General features: G+C 42.9%; 3 protein-coding genes across 3 annotated transcripts in view; 2 read left to right on the top strand and 1 right to left on the bottom strand.

Annotated features, from left to right (window-relative positions):
* LOC127610846 (uncharacterized) overlaps nucleotides 1-21,882 on the top strand; it is a 71,702-nt gene extending 49,820 nt beyond the window's left edge. Inside the window, exon 2 of the mRNA XM_052081312.1 lies at nucleotides 19,641-21,882. Coding sequence (XP_051937272.1) covers nucleotides 19,824-20,570 — 747 coding nt within the window. The 5' untranslated portion in view covers nucleotides 19,641-19,823 and the 3' untranslated portion in view covers nucleotides 20,571-21,882. The remainder of the gene's footprint in view (nucleotides 1-19,640) is intronic.
* mapk9 (mitogen-activated protein kinase 9) overlaps nucleotides 1-23,949 on the top strand; it is a 41,601-nt gene extending 17,652 nt beyond the window's left edge. The window contains exons 11-13 of the mRNA XM_052080940.1: nucleotides 2,437-2,508; nucleotides 2,590-2,718; nucleotides 21,889-23,949. Coding sequence (XP_051936900.1) covers nucleotides 2,437-2,508; nucleotides 2,590-2,718; nucleotides 21,889-22,010 — 323 coding nt within the window. The 3' untranslated portion in view covers nucleotides 22,011-23,949. The remainder of the gene's footprint in view (nucleotides 1-2,436; nucleotides 2,509-2,589; nucleotides 2,719-21,888) is intronic.
* LOC127610985 (rho GTPase-activating protein 22-like) lies at nucleotides 3,547-8,848 on the bottom strand. Its single transcript, XM_052081377.1, has 2 exons — nucleotides 8,128-8,848; nucleotides 3,547-4,798 (listed from the first exon to the last, which is right to left on the bottom strand). The coding sequence occupies exons 1-2, from the start codon at nucleotides 8,520-8,522 to the stop codon at nucleotides 4,561-4,563; spliced, it is 633 nt and encodes a 210-aa protein (XP_051937337.1). The 5' UTR covers nucleotides 8,523-8,848; the 3' UTR covers nucleotides 3,547-4,560.
* Nucleotides 23,950-26,758: the final 2,809 nt, after the last annotated feature.

Raw genomic sequence — 26,758 nt, 5'->3', positions numbered from 1 at the left:
TTTTCTGCAGTTTAGGAATGGATTCGGGCGCCTGAGGGCCCCAGATTTTAATCAGGAAGCGTAAAAGAAACACATTCATGAGATTATATAGAGACAATATGATAATGAGAGGCGGGGAGGTACGCCTCTCAACCAAATGCCGGAAACAAAGAAAGTAACATGTCATCTGACTCGGTGTGGCTGGAAGAAGTTGGGAGTGGTGAGGGGAGACAAGACCCCCACTACCCACCATTTGGTGTGATGGCAGGAACACTGATACTTGAGATAACAGTTCCTCTTTTGATGTTAAACATGTCCTATGGAGGGGGGCCCTAGAAGTGGTGGGGGTCGAGGGGCACTACAGGTGATTGTAAAAACAGTGAGCAGGAAATACCTTCAACAGCATTCTACATTGTTTCTTTCAAGTGTCTGAACAAACACAACTAACAGAGAGGAATAACACCTTAACCATCAAACCTAACTAAGAAGAGAGGAATAATAAAAGAGTATTCCAATTCTAGGAGATGATGGTTACAAGGACGCCAAGCTACGCTGTGGGCATGGGAGGATATACAGCATGAAGAATACAGACTTCAGTCTGTACAGTGACTTGGAAAGATGCTTTAAATACTTTAACATATTATTTAATTTTAAGTGTCCAGTCATCATTATCTGAACTGTTATTAATTAATGTAATTACCATTACAACACACTTAATACAATTACATTTCATGAATAATTATGTGTGTGTGTGGGGGGAGGGGGGTATATAAGATAAGATATCCTTTATTCGTCCCACAATGGGGAAATTTACAATATATATGTGCACTATCCTTCATTTCCTGCTCTTTTTATCTCCATCAAATAGTTTTTTGCTGCCGTTTTAATATTTTAAGCAGCTCAATTTCCATTGCCGCCATGTTTGACGTTGCAAATCCAATATCGTGGCGCAAGTCCATGACCTAACACCCACTCTCCCCATTCTACAATTTTCACACACTTGCAACCTGCACTCTTGAACACTAAGTGCTTTTCTACTAAGTGTACACTTGCTTGAGGACTGTTGCGTATAGGGTGGGTCATTGGGATGGGGCTTTTGTCTTCTTGCTCTGCTTCCATTTCCTCTTCTGCTTTCTTATGATGAAAGTCCTCTGGATTTTCCCGGAATTCCGGGTTTTTCAAATTTTTATGAAAATCTCTCCGGAGAATTGAGGAAAATTTGCCTAAAATTAATCCGGATATGAGTTGACAACATTGAACGAAGACGCGTTGGAGTTCGTTGTTTTGCTATCATGAACGTAGCCATGTTGAGACATTTACACTAGTAACAGTAAAGAGTAAAGACACTTGCTAAACCCCAGTGGAACGAATAAAAGACACCGCGGACAAGACAGTTGTCGTAAAAAATATATTTGGACAAAAAGGGAAACACACAGATTGGCAGAAAAACGTGTCCGTCCGACTTCGAGTGTCGTCTCGGCTAGTTTAGCTTAGCTGTTGTCGTGTGTGACGTCGGGTGTGTGTCAAGTCAAGTCAACAGTATTTATAGAGCACTTTCAAATAGCCATCGCTGCATACAAAGTGCTGTACATGGAGCGATTTAACATACACAATAAACGGTAAGACGAATCGGTAATAAAGACGGTAGAAAGCACCAAGCAGTCAAATCAAGAACAAATCTAAGTCATGCTGAATCGAACGCCAAAGAATACAAGTGAGTTTTGAGGAGAGCTTTAAAGATGGGCAGCGAGGAGGCTTGCCGAATGTTCAGTGGGAGGTCATTCCAGAGAGAGGGACCAGCAACAGAAAAGGCTCGATCCCCTCTGAGCCTCAGTTTAGTTCTTGGTACTTCTAACAAAGTCTGGTCCACAGACCTGAGGCGCCGGGCAGGTGTGTAGGGGCGGATGAGCTCAGAGAGGTAAGGTGGCGCGAGATTCTCCAGAGATTTGAAAACAATCGTTGTTGCGTCGGCGCTGATTGGTTGAAATCAAAAGACGCACTTGCGTACATGTTCGCGCTGAAGCACGCACAGCAGGGAGCAGCGGACTATCTACTGCTCAGGCTCGCTGAGCTTGAGTGGCGTCGCCACAACAGTTATACCCTCGCCTCGCATTCACATGGGCTCGCCATTTCTCGGATATTTCAAAATTTTGTCGAGAATGGAAGTCATAAAGGGTGCACGTGTGCACACAAAAGGAAGATTAGTCATTGAATGTCAAATATTTGAATAGCGTTTTGTGTAAACTGATTCATGCGTGATCGGCCAAGTGTGTGTGTGTGTGTCTGTGTCTTTATTTATTGATTGATTTATTTTTCCGGGATTTTCAAAAAAGTCCACTTTCATCTCTACAGGCCAAACTACAAAAGATGTCTGACCTATTGTCTAAAAAATACGGTGTATATGCGCATGTCTAATTGACCCAGGGCCACATTTTTAAAAGGTATGTCCCTCCTCAGAGCTCATTTATGAAGAGGTGATAGACTGGGAAGAAAGGAACAAGAATGGTGTTATGAAAGAGGATTGTTCAGGTATGATCCTATGGGCACTATACATTTCAAGGTGCGTTGATATAAGCTCAAGACTCATTCCATCAATGTGTCACGCCTCAGATGTGGTGTCCAGTTCGGCCTCTCAGTCGTCCTCGGCCAATGACATCTCATCGATGTCCACGGAGCACACGGTGGCCTCGGACACAGACAGCAGCAGCCTCGATACAATCACGGGGCCATTGGATGACAGTCAGTGAACGCAACCCGTCTTCCTCCGTTTACCCCCTCATCCTCACATCAATTTGGCCTATTTTTCCCCTTTCAAATTGTGGATCTTCTTATGCTCTTCATTTCTGAACCAGTTTTGGACTGCTGCTTCAAGATCGAAATGTGTGCTACGCGACTCGTTACCCTTCTAACTTGGTGAATGATGCATGCATTGGTTTACCAGGAGCACATGTGGTGGGTTCGAAATTGTTTTGAATAGTTTTATTTTTGTAGCAGATCTTATGTTGAAACAAGAGGTTTACTGTCATCAACTTGTAGGCCGCAACTGTTCTCATGCATGTTTCGCCGAAGCAAGCAAAAGCTTAAAGTCGATGTTTATGTGCTGATCAACTCAGATGGCTGATCCCTCGATGCTCTTGCTGGCTTGCAATCTTCTGCTAGTGCGCTCTGCAAAGTGCTCGGTCATTCAACTGACCGAAATGGTGTAGAGTATTTATTCCTGACAGCATGGCGAAGCTGTGGTTGCATTGTTTTATTCCGTCATGTAATATACTGTCTGTAAAGATGCGCGCACACACATTGTGGTTGTAGAACGGATTAATTGCAAATTGTGTGTTTTCTTCAAAAACTCTTTGTGCCTGTGAATATGTATATTATTGCAATCACCCACCATTTTACATGAGGTACTCTTCTAGAAAATATAATGTGTGCAAACAGAAACATTCCCTCCTGTAAACCCGGGGTGGGCGTTTGTTTGTGAAAAGATACATGTTTTTTTTCTGTTCTTGCATAATCTTGCACTTTTTGAGGGCCATGCAATCAATCATCCCTCAACATTTTATTTTCATCAACCAGCGCCCACGCAACTCCCTCACTATACCATTCCATGACAGAAGTAAAACAACAATACAGTTCAGTGTTCAATTTAGCGATTCCCTTTTATTAGGAAGACAACTTCTTTGAAGTCCTTGCTTGATGTTTTTTGGTTCTGAAGGATGCACCAACAGATGTTCCGTTTTCTTTTGGCATTGTTTTTGGCAGGTTATTAAGATGTTATTCCACATCGTTTGACTGCGGGCTTCTGTGTCTTAGTTTAAAAACATAAAGATCCTGGGGGATGAATGAGGATAGGAATGTGGATTAAACACTCCCGGCTGGTAAACAACCAGGAGACAAATTTTGAATATGGACTTTGAAGCTTTATGCAGAAATTGACTCACTTGAGGACTAAAACGGTGACGCAGTGCTCTATGCCTCTGTTTCAAAATGCAGCCGTTCACTCTCATTCATACCTTGATTGACCTGAGAACTGTGCAGGTCACCTTTTCGACTTTGTGTCGTATTTGTCATGTGTTCTTCTCTTCTAAACACCTGTGCATATTGTTTTACTTGCTTGTCCCGTGCAATCACATAGGTTGCAGTATCATTCAGGAACCTGTTCTCAAGGAGAATTTAGTAGGATGTCACACTTGCTATAAGTATGAGGAAAAATCCAAACACATTCGGGGGCTTTGAAAAGTTACGTTATTTTATGAAGGTTTTAAAAATGCTATGCTCTAACCCAAATTACCACTGAAAGTATCTGTGGAGGTGGATTTTGTCTTCGCTTATGATTTTTAACTAAATTCTCCTGAGAACATTAAGTATTCGGCTAATGTAGCTCATACAATTGTCAAACGTCAAACGTGCGTAGGTTTCATTTCTGTACCTTTCAGATTCCTCATGAAGTACTCATTATACATCACGGAAACCTTTCCCAAAAGAGGAAAGGGAGTGTTCTGTCTAGGGAGAGATAAAGTACTATACAGCATCTTATTGTGTTCTTATTCTTGATGAAGTCGTTGAGTACCGTCTTTACTTTCTTCAAAAACTCCCGATGATGCGTTCTGTCTTCTTCACCTCGTTGTTCAGATCCCCAAACGTGTCGAAGAACTGTTCCATGTCTTCCTGCAATGCTGAGTTGCGCCGTTCTGCAGCCGCCCGCTCTCTTTCGGATTGCGTTATTTTTTCTTGCACTGCTTGGTACCAGTGACGCTGCCGTAACAGGTTGGTTTTCAAGAGAACAACCTCCGCTTGCAGCTCCTTGTTTCTCTCCTCTAGGCTGAGAGTAAACATGTACATTGATTGGGAAGACAATACATATGATTCAAGTCAGGAAAATTCTCAGGTGCCTTTTGGAGATGGTTGTTTTGTTTTGGTACAGTGAAACCTCCAAAGTCAAACAACTAAAATGTTATGAAAAAAAGAAGTGGCCGAAATAAGTGATTTATTATCATTTCAGGGAACCAAGGCCAATTGCATAGGGCTGAGTCCTGCCACAAATGTTGAAAATCCTTGAGTAACCGACACGGGTAGCTGGGTACAAAAAAATCGACCCTGGCATTTTTGCTTTTGACCAGCCCCTTTGGCAACCCACTGTGGCATGATGGTAAGCATCTTATATAAATTAATAATTGTGGAAACGCTGATCAGCGTCTATAGTTGTGTACCCCCTTGGGTTTATTTTAAACACAATGTATCATCATTTTCATCATCACTCTAAATTCCATAAGTTTAGTGTAATTTGTTTCCAACCCTTTTGTTTGCTCTATTTAGTTCAATTATTCAACTTGCACTAAATAGATCTCGAATATGTATTTTGTGGCAAATGTCAATGTCAAATCTGTTTGACTTTGGCTGATTTGTCCGTTTAGGCTTCGGATTGAAGTTGCTGCCTCCTTTTAAAAGCTAAAGTAAGCAATTTGTATTGTGCGATATGTAAAATTGTACAATATATAAATCTTTATTATTAGCATCAACTTATGTTGCCCCCTATTGATTTGTTAAATTGTGACGGAGGCCTGTGTAGGACAGACCGCAGCTGAAGTAGAAGAGGGTCTGGCTACTCAGTTCAATATGTTTAACACAATTATAAAAATATAAAAATTATACATACAAAACCCAATGCACGCCTGTATACTGTACATTGCACAACAAAAGGTCATTCGAGCAAAAAATCCACAAGGGGGCAATATAATTTAATTTCACTCTTATGCTACAGTTATTAATCAGATTCACACTTTCGTGACTATTTGGAACGTTACAATGGTAATTAAAGCACGTAGATTTAGCGGTGATGATTCACTTGACATTATCTCTTATATAAATAAGCTATTCTATATATATATTGCGCGTCGTCCCGCACGCGGTCTGTCCTTCCGTCTGTCCCTTTTCAAAACGTACCTACTTCACTGCGCCGCTCAGGCAGTGGCTCACTACGATCGCGCGGGCATCTTAGCGAAAAAATGTTGTCTACCCACAAGCATTGCAATGAAATTGTTAGTTATTTAGTAGAGCTAAACATCTCTTTATTTTCGCGATAAGCAATGAAGATGAACAAAAAGTTGAACCAAGCAACAACACTTTTGTGTGGCGAACCACCACCTTACCAGCCTTCCGCAGGAACTAGCTGATGAGCCGCCCGGAGGGCGGCGAACCAGCTAGTATAGCTATAAAGCTAGATGGTGCTGCATTTCATACCAATGCAAAAACTGTATCCCAAATGTTTAATTTGAAATTAACTACCCAGTAGTGCCAGGATTAGCATGCTTTTTAGAACTGAGACATTAATCCGCGCCAAGGCCTTTGACATACCCCAAATTGAACCCTCTTTTTCATTCATTCATTCATTCATCTTCCGTACCGCTTGATCCTCACTAGGGTCGCGGGGGGTGCTGGAGCCCATCCCTCTTTTTCTTCTCATTATTATTATTATTATTATTATTATTGCAATGATGTGTATTCTGGTGAAAATGTACCTAAGTGTTTTAGGGCTCCTTGTTTGTTGTTGCCTGACCTTTTGGCTAGCCTTCCTCCATCTATATTAGTAAAAAAGGTATGTGTTGGGACTAAGTCAGCAGCATGGCCTCTTAAATTAGCACACCACACCCTCATTGTGCCATGTGCTAGATATTTTCCATAGATCAACCACCACAGACCCTGTTCCAATAAAGCTTATGAAAATGTAAGCTTTGTAAAATTAAAGTGTAGAGGAAGTGTAAGGCACTCACAGATGAAGTCTAATAGATTTAAGAGTATTTTAATCAGCCCGCATCAAAATGCAAGTCAAAATGCAGGCAGAACGAAGAGAACTTTTGTGCTCAAGGACTTGTTTAATTTTTGAAACGGATAGTATGTAGCAAAAAAAAAAAAAAAAGCAAATGTCTGTGTAATATTGTAGTTTATTTTAATCAATATAAATTATCATGGATTTTCCAAATCTTTGTTGAAATAAATTCTAAATGTTACCTGTGTATGTAACCTCATAATGACAAGATATTTAATGCTCAAACTGATACTATTTCTTTTGGAAAGACACACTCATTTTGAATGTGATGCCTGCAACACATTCCAAAAAAAAAAAAGAACCATGGGGCAGGGGCATGTTTAGCACTCTGTTACATCACCTTTCCTTTTAGCAACAATTATTTAGCAACAAGTATTTGGAAATTGACTAGTTGTTGAAGCTTTGTGTGTGCACCATCAGTTACTCAACAGTCTGCGGTCTCCATTGTGGTATTTTGCACTTTGTAATGCACCACATTTTCAATGGGAGACAGGTCTGGACTGTTGGCTGGCCATTCTAGTATTCACACTCTTTTACTGTGAAGCAACTTTGCTGTAACATGTGCAGAATGCAAATTGTTGTTGTCTTGCTGAAACGAGCAGGGACGTCTCTGAAAAAGACATTGCTTGGAAAGTAGCCCATGTTGCTCCACAAACCTTTCAGCTTTCATGGTGGCTTCACACGTGTGAAAGTTATGCATGCCATTGACAATCACCGCCCCCCCACAAGATCGCAGACGCTGCCTTTTGAACTTTGTGCTGGTGACTGGATGGTCGTTTTCCTCTTTGACCTGTTTCCATTTAACCCTTTTACTTTTGACGTTCCAAACAGCTAATCGAGCATTTCTCATTTTCCCCAGTGTTTTGATCACCCTGTCCCTGCTTTTTTGGAACATGTTAGTCATCAATTTCATCTGTGTTCATCAGTTTGAATATTAAATATCTTGTCTTTATCGTGTATTCAATGAATTGTTTGAACATGATTTGCAAATCATTGTATTCTGTTTTTATTTACCTTTTACACAACGTCCCAACTTCATTGGAATTGGGGTTTGAATGAATGACTTAAAAATGTATGTGCTCAGTAGGCTCATTACAGATGAGCTCTATTTTTTTTATTTATATATATATTTTCCCAGTGTTTATAAAGGTAATGGTTGGCTAAAGTAGATGAACAGTTTAGAGCTAAATAGGATGCAGGGTGACTGGATCCTTCACACTTTAGACAAAATGTAATTCTCAAGAAATGCACCAATACTACACTTTGTGGAAACACGCTAACATTTGGATTTATATATTGATTTAAAGAAAATTTGTAAAAATAACCTGAGAATCCGGGCCTCATACACTTCATGTTGTCTGACGATTTGCTGCTGGAGGTTGGTGAGAAGGCTGCGAAGTGCACTGGCAGAGGGGTCGGCGAGTGGTAGAGGAGGGGGCACCTTGGGAGCCCACTGAGTCTCCTGTGGGTGCTGGACCTCATTTTGGGTCCATGACCCCTGGCGGTGTGGCTGGGGTGAACTAGACTGTTGGAGCTGCAGCATCTGGTTCCTTTCGACAAATCCACAGGATACATAGTCCGTGTCAGGCTCCAGCTCATTCCCAATCTCTTGGTTCTGGGTGTCTGAACTACTTTCTGACCAAGGGTCGCTCTGTTCATCCGTTCCCATCTCAGGTGCCCACATGTGATCATGGAAGTGCTCCTGGAAGCTTGATTCCATCTCAAAAACGTCTTGGATGCGGTCAGTGGTTCCAGGTCCAGGGAAGTTATCATAAAATGACAGAGTGCTCCGATGGTCTATGCTTGCTGTCGGGCCAGAACTGCCGTACCGTTGAGATTTGTCCCGCCAGTATCACCCCCCGCCCCCTCCTCTCATTCTGTTTATTCCCGGACCGCACTCTGGTTCTCCCAAATTTCCTCTCCAACAGCAGTAGGAGTGATCTGGCCCACCGCCAGATGCTCTTTCGTCACTGACCCATGTGGGAACCTCAGCCACAACAGGGGCCAGAACAGTCTGAGGGCTTCGGAGGCTAGGGGTCTGGTTACAACTCTGCTTTCCATTTTTCCTTCCCTGTCCCTCCCTCGCTGGGAAAAGGGTGAGCAGTTGTCGTAGAGATTCGATGGAGCAAGAACTGGCAGGAGTCTGGCCCTACAAGAAAACAGTGAAGAAAGATACCCTCTCCTACTTCTATCTGCTGTTAAGTGAGATTTATCTTTTGAACCAAGGCTCTGTTATGTAGCCTTCCTGCTGATTGTGCAAAGAATGAGGAGGTGAGGGTATGGGAGCCCTCTTACATTTTCGGGACATCTGGTTGGACTGGTGCATGGGGCGTAACTGTGCACCGCGCGTCTTTGTGCCCGCGTGTGTGTGCCCGTGTGTGAGTGTGTGTGCCCGTGTGTGTGTGTGTGTGTGTCTTTAAGTGGGGCTGACATCATCTGTTACTTTACTCCTACTCCTTTCGAGGGAGTGAAGACATAACTGCGACCCCAGAAATAGACCGTGGCACTGGTCACGATATGTAAAGCATTAAAATGAAAATGTACTCTGTATTATTTTGTATCGTTACACTTGAACACTATAATGAGAGCTAAAACAAGACCTTGAACATTTTGCTTTTGCAGTTAGAAATGGTCAGTTTTGCATAACACCTTAAGATCGCTATTAAGAAACTTGTGAATGTCATATGCAGTGTCGTTCACAGAATGTTTCCAATAAGTTGCACAACATGAAGCAAATGGGGGGAAAAAGGAAAGCAAAAATCATTTTGACTTAATATTTTCTTGTCAACTGCTTCCATACATGACAATAATTTCCCAAAACATCCATCCATCATTACCTGAGCCACTTATCTTCACGAAGGTCGCGAGTGTGCTGGAGCCTTTCCCAGCTGGCATTGGGCAGTAGGCAGGGTATTCCAAAAACATATTTAACATAATTTAAATAACTAATCTTATAACATGAAAGTCAACATTTATTTTTGCTTATAATGTGTTTGCCCTTTAAACAAGTGATCCCTGCAAACTATAGCCACCATTCATTCATTCATTCATTCATTCATTCATTCATTCATCTTCAAAGCCGCTTGATCCTCACTAGGGTCGCGGGGGGTGCAGGAGCCTATCCCAGCTGTCTTCGGGCAGGAGGCGGGGGAGACCCTGAATCGGTTGCCAGCCAATCGCAGGGCACACAGAAACGAACAACCATTCACACTCACACTCACAACTAGGGACATTTTAGAGTGTTCAATCAGCCTGCCACACATGTTTTTGGAATGTGGGAGGAAACCGGAGCACCCGGAGAAAACCCACGCAGGCCCGGGGAGAACATGCAAACTCCACACAGGGAGGCCGGAGCTGGAATCAAACCCGGTACCTCTGCACTGTGAAGCCGAAGTGCTAACCACTGGACTACCGGGCCGCCCACTATAGCCACCATTAATTTAGTATTCATTTCAATAAATTTGAAAATTGGATTTATTTTTGTAGTTCAATGCAAAAAGTGAAAGTTAAAATCATGAATTCCATGGAAAATATTTTTGAGGCCAAATTCAACCTGGTTTCTAGAGTGACAATAATTTTGACGATGTAACATTCAATTATTTCCATTGTATACCTGAGATCATTTGAGTGACAGAAATGACCCACTGTCATCTTTTGGCTGACCTGTTCTTCCCTGAATGTTGTCGTGGATGCCGACTTGAACCGAGTCAACTCACTCAAGTCAACTCACCGTGTGTTCATGGTTGAGTGCGTCAATCCTCACAAGATTGACTGGATTACACAGCGACGTAAAAGCGGCACCAAACTGCAAACCACGCAGTCTGCTAGTTTTTTTTAACTTGTTAAAAGCAATTCTAGGTTTTCATGTGTAAAAAAATCAAATGAAAGAATCACGTTAGAATGGTTCTTCGCTGCATGACGACGTTTTCTTACGCGTTAGGTCTGGCTTGTCGACGACGCCCTGTAATTATAAAGGAAGAATGCACCATTGACCATTGAGTCTGTTATCCACAAGGTGGCGCTGCAGACTTTCATAGCGATTGCATCACACAACCGAGTGCCCCCATCCCCCGAAAAAAAAATCCATTAAGGCCTTTATTAGTCCCACGACGGCATATTTATCAAGTGCGAGTAGGACAGAGCAATGTGGAAAAGATATTGTCCACTGCAAACACTGTCACACTCCAATCAAGGCTTAGGGTTCCTAAATAGGCTTTAAAGTCAACTGTTTGGGTTTTGTGGAAGGTTTCAAGCTAGTGTTTGGGTTTTAATTTCGGTATTCTAGCATGGTTTAGGGTTTGTAGTTAGGGTTTAAAGCCAGGTTTAGGGTTGCAAACAAGGTTTAATTAAGGTTTCATTTTACGGCTTCTAAACAATCTTGGTCCTTATTTTCTTTCTTTCTTTCTTTCTTCCTTGCTTCTTTTCTTATTTGTTACTCCGGCTTCCTCTGACATCGCTCCAAACATTTGACAGGTTCATGGAAGAATCTAAATGGTCCAAACGTGTGAATATGAGTGTGAATGGTTGTCTATTTTATCCACCCTGTGATAAATTGTCTGGCGGCCATTCCATAAGCCTCAGAAAATGGATGGATGGATGATATATCAATAATCAACAGAATTTTGCATCCATCGTCCGAGCCACTTTGCCTTACAAGGGTTGTGGGCGTGCTGGAGCCTATCCCGCACAGGGAGAACATGCAAACCCCACACAGGAAGGTCGGAACCAGATTCAAACCCTGGACCTTTGTACTGTGAGGGGGACGTGCTAACCAGCCGGCCACTGTGCATCACAACAGTGTTTTTCTGTTGTTAAAATTCCTGAATAATTCAGTGAATGCCTTGTTGATTGTGAAATGTTGAGTATTGCACATTTGTGTATGGATCCCACTGCTGAACACCGTTCAATTTGTGTTAAACAGATGGAGTGGGTAACTGTTCCATTGAAGGCATTATAAACTGTCCATTTAGCGTTCATTTTGTTTTAATGCAAATGAATATTGTCAAATGGCACGTTACTGCGACTTAATAAAACAATTATAGCTTTGATGCTTCCATGTAGATTAAAGAGTCACAAAATGATATTTAGAGGTCCACGCTCTCATCAACATCATCCTTGAATGTTCACAGGAGTGACAAAGTGCAATGGAACAAAAACATCATGGCATTTCTTTAACTGTTGATCCAATATGTCATGTCCCACCCAAATAATAGCAAACCACCTTATGGCATTTACCTTTCCTCACCTTTGACCTTGTCACTTAGGCTCTGGTGCTCCACTGATACAGGGGTGATGTTATCTCCGAAAGCTGTCATCCATCTGCCACTTCTCCACTTCCCATAGGTCTGCATAATCTTTAGTAGCTATGACGACAGGCCCCATGGTAACACGACCTCCATGGCAGTCCCAAAAAGGGCATTACCTTCTGTGACACACTCCGATTACGATTTTGATAAGATAAGAAAACCTTTCTTAGTCTCGCAATGGAGAAATTCCCGATTCACAACGGCAAAGTTATGAAAGGAAGAAGTAGAACAACAAAATATAGGAGCTGCTGGAAACATGCACAGGAACACTTGATTTTCTTGAGACAATTGCATTATTTACACTGCAATAGCACAGTTGTACATTTGCATTTCAACAAATGTTTAATACACCAATTGTACAAATATAACTGGAGCATAATTGGACTTATTACTTGACGCTTAAAAACATGCAGCATCTTTATTTATATATGTATATATATTTATATATGTGTGTGTGTGTGTGTGTGTGTGTGTATATATATAATCATTCATTCATTCATCTTCCTAACCGCTTGACCCTCACTAGGGTCGCGGGGGGTGCTGGAGCCTATCCCAGCAGTCTCCGGGCAGTAGGCGGGGGACACCCTGAATCGGTTGCCAACCAATCGCAGGGCACACAGAGACGAACAACCATCCATGCTCACACTCACACCTAGGGACAATTCAGAGTGTTCAATCAGCCTGCCATGCATATTTTTGGAATGTGGGAGGAAACCGGAGTACCCGGAGAAAACCCACGCAGGCCCGGGGAGAACATGCAAACTCCACACAGGGAGGCCGGAGCTGGAATCGAACCCGGTACCTCTGCACTGTGAAGCCGACGTGCTAACCACTGGACTACCGGGCCGCCAATTATATATATATATATATATATATATATATATATATATATATAAAATCCTCATCTCAGCCCTCGGGTGGTGTCCGTCCCTCATTCAGCTCGGGTCCTCTACCAGAGGCTAGGAAGCTTGAGGGTTCTGCGCAGTATCCTTGCTGTTCCCAGCACTGCACATTTCTGGACTGAGATGTCCGATGTTGTTCCCGGGATCTGTTGCAACCACTCATCTAGTTTGGGGGTCACTGCCCCGAGTGCTCCGACCACCACAGGCACGACTGTCACCTTTACCTTCAAGGCTCTCTCCAGCTCCTCTCTGAGCCCTTGGTATTTCTCGAGTTTCTCATGTTCCTTCTTCCTGATGTTTCCATCACTTGGGACCGCTACATCCACTACAACGCCTTTCCTCTGCCCTTTATCTATGATCGCGATATCTGGTTGGTTCGCCATTACCATCTTGTCAGTCTGGATCTGGAAGTCCCACAGGATCTTCGCTCTGTCATTCTCCACCACCTTCGGAGGTGTTTCCCATTTTGACCTTGGGGTTTCCAGTCCATACTCCGCACAGATGTTTCGGTAGACTATGCCAGCCACCTGGTTATGGCGTTCCATGTAGGCTTTCCTGCCAGCATCTTACACCCAGCAGTTATGTGTTGGATCGTCTCAGGTGCCTCTTTGCACAACCTACACCTTGGGTCTTGTCTGGTGTGGTATATCTGGGCCTCAATGGCTCTGGTGCTCAGGGCCTGCTCCTGGGCAGGCAGGGTGAGTGCCTCTGTGCTGTCCTTCAGGCCAGCCCTCTCTAGCCACTGATAGGACTTCTTGAGATCAGCCACTTCAGTTATGGTCCGGTGGTATGTCCCTTTCGCTCTTGGCATACAGCTTTATGTCATCCATGTAGAGGAGGTGACTGATTGTAGCTCCACATCCTCATCAAGTTCGCAACGAAGGCTCTTAGGGTCCTGTTCACCTTATACAACTCCAAGCATTCAGTGATCCATGTATGTGGCATCGTGTCATAGGCTTTCTTGTAATCAATCCAAGCTGTGCACAGGTTGGTACGTCGGGACCTGCAGTCTTGTGCGACTGTTCTGTCAACCAGGAGCTGATGTTTGGCTCCTCTGGTATCTCTACCAATGCCCTTCTGTGCTTCGTTCATGTATTGATCCATGTGTCCACTTATCTTAGCCGCAATGATGCCTGAAATGTGCTTCCATGTTGTGGAGACACAGGTCATTGGCCGATAGTTGGATGGGACTGCACCCTTCCAGGGATCCTTCATGACCAGGATCGGTTAGCCATTCTGGGTCAGTCCCACCCCTCAGCAGCTGGTTCATTTGTACTGCTCGGCGCTCATGGAGTGTTGTGAGTTTCTTTAGCCATTAGGTGTGGACCATGTCCGGACCTGGTGCTGTCCAGTTCTTCATATCTGAGACTCTTTCCTGTATGTCTGCCACTGTTATGGTAACTGGGTTCTGTTCAGGGAGGTTGCTGTGCTCTTCTCTCGGGGTCACCAGCCATTGTGCACTGCTGTTATGTGCAACCTACTTCTCCCATATGCCTTTCCAGTACCTTTCAGTTTCCAGTCTTGGTGGGTCAGCTCTGTTGTTAGGACCCTGCCACTGAGCGTACACTTTCGTAGGTTGTGTTGCGAACAGCCTATTTATTCGTCTGGCCTCATTCTCTTTCGTGTAGCCTCCAACCGTCTTTTCCATGGTGGGTAACGTATCTCATGGCTTCCATGGTTGCTCTTATAGCCCAGAGTCTCCAGGATCACTGATGCTGAAGCATATATCAGCTCATTGGTTTCTGTGATCGTTACGGTAGGGATCGCCCTCAGTGCTGCATTCACACTTTCTATGAGACTTTCAGATGGTACTTCACATAGCCGTTGTAATCGGTTTCTAGGTTGCCCAGCTTTCATTCTCGCCATGATTTTAGCTTTCAGGTCAGTTGCTGCCTCGCTCAGCATTTCATTCATTGGGGCTGGCCACCCAATCTCATCATCTGCAGTCATTGGGGCTTGCCTCCCAATCTCTGGTCTGACCTCCTCCTCTGATCTGGCAGCCTGGGGCCCTTCACCATGGAACCTGCGTTGTACCTCATCAATCTCAAGTTGTGACAGCAGTTGCCGTTTGTGGATATTGGAACACTGAGCTACTAGTTGTTTCGTGGTCAACCGTGACTGTGGGTTTCGAAGTAACCATTTAGCCCACATTCTCTGCATGTAACCCCTCTGACTAGGGTTGCTTGAGTAGTAGCATTCCAACAGAGCCATGTTATCGCATCTCGCCCATCTCCGCTTTGTTCCAGTAGCCCATTTTTCATCAAGGTGCTCTGGTTCCCCAGCACCTGACGCAGACCTTGTTTGGCCGAGCGACGTCTGAGCCGGCATGTCATTCGTTTTATTGTCTCTCATCATTGTATGAGGTAGGCATTAGCGTGAAGGATCTTGCCCAAGGACCCACACTGGATGGTGTTATGTGCTCATTTTTGCCCCCAAGTGGGATTCGAACCACCGTCTCCCGTATGCCAAACCGATGCCTTACCAAGCTATCCAGCCGATATATATATATATATTTGTTTGTTTATTGAACATAAAACATATACAGTAATAATTTGACAGAAAAGGTAGATAAAATAAAAAGAAAGAAATCAGTCTTCATTCAACACAGTTATTATGTTCAAGGGAGTAGGATGAAGTAAAAAACTTATCTAGTCCTACCCCGTTATGTGTTTATATCTACTAAATCATTTTTAGATCAATCAGAAAAGAAAAAGTAAGAAGAAGTCTCCATTAAGACTCATACTTTACCCTTAACCGTGATATTTTTACAACTTTTGGTTTGTATCGGGATTATATACATCCTCACCCTGGCACTCTTGTGTCAATTTTCTCTTGTATTCATAATGGATATTTCAATACCTTTCTCTATTTATCAAATTAGTTCTGATTTATCATTATATTTAATGTTTAGAATTTATCATTTTAACTCTGATTGATGTAGGTTGCTTGAACTATTTTTTTGAATTTGTTTTTGAACTCAGCAAGCGATGTACTCATTTTTAGGTCAGTTTCGAGATTATTCCACAGATTAACACCTTTGCTAGATACACTTCTTTGCTTGATGTTTGTTCTTGTTTTGAGTTTTTTCAATAAGTTGGTACCTCTTAATTCATAGTTGCTTTCTCGAATTTCGAAAAACTTCTGAATGTTTTGGCAGAGCAGGTTATTGTGTGCTTTGTACATTAATTGGGCGATTTTAAAGTCAACCAGGTCATAAAATGTCATCGTACTTAATTTGATAAATAGTGGATTTGTGGGTTCCGTATATTTTGATCTATTAATAATTCGAATTGCTTTTTTTTGTAGTTTGAGAATAGGGAGTGTGTTTGTTTTGCAGGCATTTCCCCATATTTCCACACAGTAGGTCATATATGGTAATAATAATGAAGTGTATAATGTGTACAAAGATCTCTTATTTAGCACTTCCTTGGTTTTAACTTATATATATATATATATATATATATATATATATATATATAAATATATATATATATATATATATATATATATATATATATATATATATATAAATATATATATATACACACACACACACAAACAGATGAGTCTGCCGGTGCAGAACTACAATTATGCGGGGTTTGCTGTCACCTAGAATGTACCGAATGTGGTTTGCTGAATCCCAACAACAACTACAACAAAAATATTTTCCCCCAGAATTGTCCTCTTAAAAAAAGAAAAAAAAACCCTGTCGGTACTTACTGTGATATTCCTAAGACTTCACTTTTAACTTATACTTTTGAGCTATGAAAAATGTTGGATGAAAAGATTGCACATTTGATTCAAACCGCTCAATTATGCTGAGGTGATACAGCAAATGAACTTGAAAGATTTTTTTTAAGCATAAATCTTTTTAACACATTGGCTAAGCACATCAAATCCCAGATGAGTCATCATCCATTCTTCCAAAGAAGGATTTTTACCTGTTATAGTGTCTGACATGTACTTTTCCTGCAGTTCCTGTGTCTTTTTATGGCTCACAACTACAGGAGGATGATCAGCACACTCTGGAGATATGATGACATGTTTCTGCCACACTAAATCAGATTAGGTTGCTTTCATTCAAACACATTTCCCTGCACCATGTAACTTCGGACACATTTTGAGTTTTGATGGTTAATTTATTGTTTTTTTTAGGAATATTGCGAGAGACAGCTCATTATTATGCTTTTACAAAATATTGCTAGTTTTGTGCATTTTCCACACATCAGAGCATCACACTTCTTGGGAGTTAATATCACGAGGGAAAGTTACCATGGTAACGATTTCTTTGAGTGAGAGCACTTTGGAGCAAAAACCTAGCAACTAGCCTGCTCCTCTGAAAGCACACATGCAGCCGCCATTTTTTAGCACACAGCAGTTGCCCGAGAGTACCAGAGTGTTCTGTTCTGGGTTTCCCTTTGAACTGAGACATTTTGCATGTGCTCCAATTTTTGGGCTGAGAAGAAATAGTGGCAAATAAAAAGGGAAAAATACATTATAGCCTCCAGGAAAATAGAATTATGTGCAAGAAGGTAAGCAGATATGCTTTATATACAGTATATATGTGTGTGTGTGTGTGTGTGTACACACACACACACACACGCACACACACATATATATATATATATATATATATATATGACCTCCTCCTCTGAGGAGGAGGTCATACAAGAGATTGGGAGGCAAGCCCCAATGAATGCAGATGATGAGATTGGGTGGCCAGCCCCAATGAATGAAATGCTGAGCGACGCAGCAACTGACCTGAAAGCGAAGATCATGGCGAGAATGAAAGCTGGGCAACCTAGAAACCGATTACAACGACTATGTGAAGTACCATCTGAAAGTCTCATAGAAAGTGTGAATGCAGCACTGAGGGCGATCCCTACCGTAACGATCACAGAAACCAATGAGCTGATATACGCTTCAGCATCAGTGATCCTGGAGACTCTGGGCTATAAGAGCAACCATGAGATACGTTACCCACCATGGAAAAGACGGTTGGAGGCTAAGATCAAGGCGGCCCGGAAAGATGTGAGTCAATTGACGGAGGCCCAGAGAGGTGTGATGAAAAGGCCGATACCCAAGAAGTACATCCAGATGACCATACCTGAAGCACTCGAAACTGCCAAACAAAGGCTCCAAGCCTTGTCCAGTCGCCTAAAGCGGTACACGAAAGAGAATGAGGCCAGACGAATAAACAGGCTGTTCGCAACACAACCTGCGAAAGTGTACGCTCAGTGGCAGGGTCCTAACAACAGAGCTGACCCACCAAGACTGGAAACTGAAAGGTACTGGAAAGGCATATGGGAGAAGGAGGTTGCACATAACAGCAGTGCACAATGGCTGGTGACCCTGAGAGAGGAGCACAGCAACCTCCCTGAACAGAACCCAGTTACCATAACAGTGGCAGACATACAGGAACGAGTCTCAGATATGAAGAACTGGACAGCACCAGGCCCGGACATGGTCCACACCTACTGGCTAAAGAAACTCACAGCACTCCATGAGCGCCTAGCAGTACAAATGAACCAGCTGCTGAGGGATGGGACTCACCCAGAATGGCTAACCGAAGGGCGAACGATCCTGATCATGAAGGATCCCTCGAAGGGTGCAGCCCCATCCAACTATCGGCCAATAACCTGTCGCTCCACAACATGGAAGCTCATGTCAGGAATCATTGCGGCTAAGATAAGTGGACACATGGATCAATACATGAGCGAGGCGCAGAAGGGCATTGGTAGAGATACCAGAGGAGCCAAACATCAGCTCCTGGTTGACAGAACAGTCGCACAAGACTGCAGGTCCCGACGTACCAACCTGTGCACAGCCTGGATTGATTACAAGAAAGCCTATGACTCGATGCCACATACATGGATCACTGAATGCTTGGAGTTGTATAAGGTGAACAGGACCCTAAGAGCCTTCGTTGCGAACTCGATGAGAATGTGGAAAACCACACTTGAAGCCAATGGCAAGCCACTTACCCAAGTGTCCATCAAATGTGGCATATACCAAGGTGATGCACCCTCCCCACTGCTGTTCTGCATAGGACTGAACCCCCTAAGCCAAGTAATCACCAAGACAGGCTATGGATACCGCCTCAGAAATGGAGCTACAATCAGTCACCTCCTCTACATGGATGACATAAAGCTGTATGCTAAGAGCGAAAGGGACATAGATTCACTGATCCACACAACCAGGATCTACAGCAGCGATATCGGGATGTCATTCGGGCTTGAGAAATGTAGTCGGATGGTGACTAAGAGAGGCAAGGTAGTCTGCACTGATGGGGTCTCACTCCCTGAAGGAACAATAGCAGACATTGAGGACAGCTACAAGTACCTTGGTATACCACAAGCCAATGGCAACCTCGAACTGGCAACAAGGAAAGCGGCTACGGCCAAATACCTCCAGCGAGTGAGGCAAGTCCTAAGAAGCCAGCTCAATGGCAAGAATAAGACCCGGGCAATAAACAGCTATGCCCTGCCAGTGATCAGATACCCTGCAGGAATAATAAGGTGGCCAAAGGAAGAGATTCAGACCACGGACATTAAGACCCGAAAGCTCCTAACCATGCATGGAGGGTTCCATCCCAAATCCAGCACCCTGAGACTGTACGCAAGCCGAAAGGAAGGAGGCCGGGGACTAGTGAGTGTGAGAGCCACTGTCCAGGATGAAACATCCAAGCTCCATGAATACATCAAGGAGAAGGCTCCAACGGATGACGTACTCAGAGAATGTCTCAGACAATGGGGAACAGAAGATGAGGCGCTGGAAGAGGGACCATCATGGGAGGACAAGCCCCTACACGGGATGTACCACCGGACCATAACTGAAGTGGCTGATCTCAAGAAGTCCTATCAGTGGCTAGAGAGGGCTGGCCTGAAGGACAGCACAGAGGCACTCATCCTGGCTGCTCAGGAACAGGCCTTGAGCACCAGAGCCATCGAGGCCCAGATATACCACACCAGACAAGACCCAAGGTGTAGGTTGTGCAAAGAGGCACCTGAGACGATCCAACACATAACTGCAGGGTGTAAGATGCTGGCAGGGAAAGCCTACATGGAACGCCATAACCAGGTGGCTGGCATAGTCTACCGAAACATCTGTGCGGAGTATGGACTGGAAACCCCAAGGTCAAAATGGGAAACACCTCCGAAGGTGGTGGAGAATGACAGAGCGAAGATCCTGTGGGACTTCCAGATCCAGACTGACAAGATGGTAATGGCGAACCAACCAGATATCGTGATCATAGATAAAGGGCAGAGGAAAGCCGTTGTAGTGGATGTAGCGGTCCCTAGTGATGGAAACATCAGGAAGAAGGAACATGAGAAACTCGAGAAATACCAAGGGCTCAGAGAGGAGCTGGAGAGAGCCTGGAAGGTAAAGGTGACAGTCGTGCCTGTGGTGGTCGGAGCACTCGGGGCAGTGACCCCCAAACTAGATGAGTGGTTGCAACAGATCCCGGGAACAACATCGGACATCTCAGTCCAGAAATGTGCAGTGCTGGGAACAGCAAGGATACTGCGCAGAACCCTCAAGCTTCCTGGCCTCTGGTAGAGGACCCGAGCTGAATGAGGGACGGACACCACCCGAGGGGTGAGATGAGGATTTTTTTTTTTTTATATATACACACACACACACACACACACAGTATATATAGCTGGAGAGCCTGGAAGGTAAAGGTAAAGGTGACAGTCGTGCCTGTGGTGGTCTGAGCACTCGAAACAGTAACCCCCAAACTGGATGAATCAACAAAGCAACAGATCCCGTGCTGGGAAGAGCAAGGATACTGTGCAGAACCCTCAAACTTCCTGGCCTCTGGTGGAGGACCCGAGCTGAATTGAACCCGGTACCTCAGCACTGTGAAGTCGACGTGCTAACCACTGGACTGCCGGGCTGATCGTATTTATTAAGGGTGAAAAAAAAAAATAGAACCTTCTTCCAAGCTGTCTGGTCCTGCGCCGAAAAAGTACTTGCCCCATAAACCTAATAAGTGGTTGGGCCACCCTCAGTAGCAACTGATATCAGGCATTTTTTCTGACTGGCAATAAGTGTCCCACATCCCTGTGGAAATATTTTTGGTCTGCTCCTCCTTGCAGAACGGCCTGAATTTAGCATTGTTGGCAGATTTTCAGGTTCTATTTCATGATGCCTTGATTGAACAGGTCCGCAGGGAATCAGGCTTGAGTGTGGTCAGGGAAAATGAACTCAGCTTTGCAAAAAAAATGCTATTAGCCACAGTTTAACGATTTAAACTGGGGCAAGCACTTTTTCCCTCTGGGCCAGATAGCTTTGAATAGTATGTTTTGCTTAGTGCATAAAATCACCAATTTATAACTGTGTTTTATGTTTTACTTGGGTTATCATTTCCATTTTTACATTTGTTTGATGATTTTTAGCATTAAAATGAGTAAATTAGAAAAAAAAAGAGAATTTGAAAAGATTGTTAATACTGTTTCACAGCGCTGCAAATTGAATTTCTACTTGAGGGATCAGGCTCGGTGTATTACAGCTAAATAATACATTAAAAAATAACATTTTCAAGAAAGAATCTCCGGTTTGTGGTTTCAAGGACAATTTTTGGGTGTCACCGTGGGTGTTTTCATATGTACATAGAGCTCACATTAGCCACATGTTGATGAAGTATTTCCCCAAATAGATGTTTGGATTGAGTGAAAGGATTCAACGTGTCAGGAATGGTCATGCTTAAGAAGAACCCAAGAGGAAAGAAGAGGCTTGAAAAAAAGGAAGATCACATTGGCTGGACAATGGAGTGAAAATGCTGACTTATTCGAGATTTCTTTGGAGTCCTCCTGCAATGGTTTCTTTGAAAGATATGTTTAGTGTTGCTTTTTTTTGGTGTGTTTGTTTGCAGGATGTGCAGCTGCGGGTTGTTGGAACAGACCGGGCGGACGGATAGGGAGGAGGTGTGACAGCGAGGGAGAACAGAGAGAAAGACTGGCTGGAAATAAGAGCAAATGTCGGAGAGCTCAGTAAGGAGACATCCTCCACATCGGTGAGGCTATGTAAGACAGCAAGGACACAGATGAAAACGTATAGAATAACGCTGCTGATGAACGCACAATGGAAGGTGTGAGGAAAATGAACTCATTGATCATGGCTAAGAAAGTGTTTGTGACTATTTAGTATTTCTGTACCATTTTGTCAAAACGGTTATCCTACCTTCTTCCTCTTTCAACCAAGACAGTTTGGACCAGCAGTTTTGGCTTACGGAATGTGTGCATTTGTTTGTTTGTGCGTGGACGTGTGATGGGCACACATTTGAACCAGGTCCAGTGTACACAGAGCCCTCTGCTCATTGGCCATCTCTGAGTCACCGTGGGAGACCGGCCTGGGATGGCCGAGCGAGTCTGGGAGAGTAAACAATAGCATGATGGGAACAGCTCACATAGGGATCAGCCGGTCAGCGGGCTGCATCGCAGTCATCATCTGTCAACCTTGTTGATCGGCATTAGTGAGACTGAGCGCCAACATCCCTTCATGCAAATTGCAATTTATTCCTGGCTCGTGTTTGTAGGCTGCGATGCTTCAGTGCCTACAGTGTAAAGTACTAGGTTAGTAAAGACCTGATGCAGCGCGTTGGCTTTACATATGGATGCTTTCTGTTAATAAGTCCAGGGAACCCGCAGCTCATATTTATTTATACAAGCGTACAGACAGTGAGAGCAGAACAAAGGTGTGTGTATTTATGAGTTCACAGTAACTGGATTATTAATACAAAGTAGCACATCAAAGAAACGGGTGCACACTTTTGTTTGTAGACATGGGTTGAACAGAAAATGGAAAATGAAATGATAAGGGTGTTGCTGTTGCTGCCAGGCTCCTTATCATCTTTTGAAACCAAACAATTTGGGCTGCTCACACAGTAAACGGACAGGAGATGTGCTGACTTTTTTTGGTTTGTCAGGCAACGTCAACGTCACTCTAACATGCCCAGGGCCTTCAGAATTACTCATGCTGGCCCAACTAAAGCTATATTAGCAATGGCTGTGACTGATATTTATTTATTTATTTTTTTAGCTCATCGGGTTCTAGATTTGTCCTCACAGGGCTAGTTATGGGCCCTCAATAATGTCAGCAATTTTCCACCCACATCTTGGTCAATCAGAACAAGGCAAATTCAACTAACAAAGCACATCTTTCGCAAATGTATTTTTATTTCAATGTTTTATGTTTGTTTAAGCATGCTTGTCGTGTCGTATTGTGTTTGGGGCTTACTGATGGTTTCAGTAACTGTGACGTGATCGTGGTGGAATTAAGCACTGGATTAACTCAGGGGAAAATCCAGGTGCACACAAAGAACTAGCTTTCACATGGGTGCACATGAATATGGCGTTACATGGCACAAGAAGCCACACTCAATTTCCACCGTTCTTGGTGTTTGTCATTTGTTTCTTTTATATTCATGGCCTTGAAGTGGTTTTGATACAAATACCGTATTCATTGTAAATTATAGTACGGTAACCATGCGATTTTCAACTCAGCGGAATTGGATGAGAAAGATCTGTTTTTAAATCAATTCTCATTTTTCAAGGTCGCAAAGCGACAAAATTGATTTTCAAAGTCTTAAAAAGGCAGGCGTCTGCGCATGTGCAGGGTGCTTGGTGAAGTTCCCAAAAAGAATGTTTGGAGAAAGAAAGAAATGAACACATTTTCATACTCGTTCACAGCTCCTTAAGAAACAGAGTCACAAGAGTGAGATGTGGCAACATTTGGATGTGGAGCGGCTGGAAAAGAGTGTTGCGCATGCATGTTTTTCAGTAAACAGCTGAGGTAACGTTTCTCAAATTGTTTCCATTTCTGATGAACAAACCGCAAACATGGATTCACAGTGTTATAACAGTAGTTAGTTGTGGTCAAAATAAGGAGCCACCGAAGGGTAATCGCTCCAGATTAAAGATGAAGATAAGTCAAAGGGTTTTGTGTTTGTGTGAGTGTCATCAAAATGCCTCGTCATAATCCCAGGGGTGACGCTTGTCTGAACTGGATATAAATAATGTGAAACACATTGAGTTAAGTTGTGTCTGAAATGCGCAATATTAATATAGCAATTTTGCTTTGCCATGCCTTTTTTCCAAATGTGTTACTGTTTATCGTTTTCTTATTTCAGCAGGCAACTTTGCCGTTGCTGTACTTGCAAAAGAGAGACTGGAAAGCAGAGATGAAGCTGTCTGAAGGTAATTCTAAGAAAATCTGGAGGTCCTTTCTGTCTTCGCACCCGCATACTGTATCTCTCAGTGGGGCAGCTGATGATGACATGCTCAGCTGTCTTCTTCTACTGCACACCTCCATGCCTCCGGGTGCACACACATGCACGCGCTCACACTTGCTCTCCATAAAAATTGGGTTGCCGTTGACTACGGAAACCTGTGCTACTAAAAGAAATATCAAAAGATTCACCGTGCAATTTTCTGCATCCCTATCTGGCTCCTCGATAAGGGAGTGTTTTGCGGTGCATCATAAATATACATAAAATAAAAACACCACCTGTCATTTATTCCCTCAGCAATATCAACCCATCTGCAAGTAATATCCAGTGTAAATGAAAAAGCGGAACGTAAAGTGGGGCTGGAATTGGCATAAAGTGTGCGCTGCTGAAGCCCACGTTCAACAGATACTTTTTTAAAAATCCCCTCGGGCTCATTCAAGCTTGAAGGAGAGCCACATACCATCAAATTATTGAACATAATGCTTTCCATGTCTTCCCTCGGCGTCTTTATCTCCCGCCCTCGTGCACGACTTATCACTGTCTGCCTCGTCTCCTCCTCCTCTCCTCCTTTTTCACGATAAGATTTGCTTCCCATCAGTAAACTTGTCAGGCAGAACAAATGAACGATCTTTTTCTATTTGCATCCAAGATGAAAGGTGGGGTATTCATTTGCTTCGCGTTACAAAGGAGGATCATTTTAGAATCTTTCCATTTGCCTTATGATCGTGAAAATTAAAAGAGATGACAAAAGAAGGGGATAACACCACACTGTAAAAATGGCTTGACAATAGATTGAGGGTGATCACATTTTTACAGTTCCTTCTCATGTACGGTGTCACCGCTCTACTTTCACAAATGAGGTTGAGATCTTGCAGTTTTGTTACATTCAAATTTAGAATTTTTGATTGACGCATTATGATTCACATTTTCCCTTAGCATTCAAATGTTTTTTTTAAACCACTTTGTTGGATTTTAGAATTTCATAGTTTATTGGTACATAACATGCTTGAATTTATCTGAAGCCTTTATTTTGGGAATCTCTGTCTCACTTCCTTGTCCCACATTTGAAGGCCCTGTCAGGCCAAAAGAGGGACAGTTTGTTCTGTAAAGTCTTGATTCTCAGTTGAAAGTGTAGGAAAGCCAATTTTCACATCAGCAAAACTTAAAATTGTTTAATTGCTTAACCTAAAATGTTATCGACATGTGCTGCCTTGAAATTTTGAATTCACCCAGCTTGTGAGATATGGCAATTTAATAGTGGTCAAAATGTAATTTGTAATTTCAACATATATTGAGCAATGCAAAATATTCAAATCAGAGCTTCTCACCTTTTTGAGTTCATTTAAATGTTGTTTTCGATTGCTTTTATTGTCAAACAATACTGATTCTTATTTCCATATGTTATCAGAAGCTTTACAGTTATAAGTTTTACATTATCAGGATTTTGGAACGGAACACTGATCAGCAAATTTTTTTTAAAAAAAAGCTAACGATCACGATCCGATCAGAAGCTGGACCAATTTTTCCCAATCTATTGAAACAACTTTTTTATTTACTGTATAGTAGACCCCGGCTATCTGTGGAGGATTGAAACTGGCCTGGCCCAGAAATAGCCCAAATTTACAAGTAAACTCATTGAAATGCATTTGGAAAAAATAACAATTGAACAATTGTTGAGCAATTAACAAATTCTCCCATAAATGCTGACAAGCAAAAACAACTACATATGCTGAGAAACCTTGGATTATTAACAGTGACAATGCAGAACGTACTTGGAGTACACGAGATTGGTTGCTGTAGTGTCTTATTTTGCGGAACTGATCAGTAATGTCGTTGATTGATCAGCAAATTATGACATTGTAACCGATCGCTAATTTTGCATAAAATACAAAATATCTTCCAATCTGATCCAACCAATCAGAACTTTCTTCAATTTGTCATAAATCTTCTGAGGTACATTTCGGGAGTTGAGCATGTGATATTTATTCATTTTCCCTCCTCTTATTCAAAGTTGCCTGACGCTTCATTACATTTGGAAAATAAATCCTCGAAATTGCTTTCCCTGTCTCATAAGAACCCTCATTAACGAGACGCACCACCCCGTCTTGCACACCCACGCTATTCCCTGGGATTATATCCCTACTGGAGAAATCAATTAGGAAGATTAGGAAGACTTCCAACCCTCCTCAGACAGCAGTTAAAGATGAGCTGCGTCGTCATTGTTTGATCATTAACTCAAGAGACCATCGAAACAGGGATGGAGGCAAGAAATCAACTCCAATGTGACCACTGAGTGGAGCAGAGAAAGAACGGGAGGAAGAAGACGAGAGAGACAGAGGGAGGGAGAGCTGAAATATTTTTTTTCAACTGGAAAAGAATGACAATAGAAAAGTTCATCCTGGATACGGCACCATTGTGAAGGTCCCCGCAGTCTACATTTCCATTGCTTTAAAGAAAACCTTTCATTTCAAACGGCTCGTTTTTTGATTGAACAACTCGCCATAGTCTAAGTGCC

The sequence above is a fragment of the Hippocampus zosterae genome, chromosome 1, assembly GCF_025434085.1.
Source record: "Hippocampus zosterae strain Florida chromosome 1, ASM2543408v3, whole genome shotgun sequence".
Lineage (NCBI taxonomy): Eukaryota > Metazoa > Chordata > Actinopteri > Syngnathiformes > Syngnathidae > Hippocampus > Hippocampus zosterae.
This window is presented reverse-complemented; position numbering and strand designations above follow the sequence as displayed.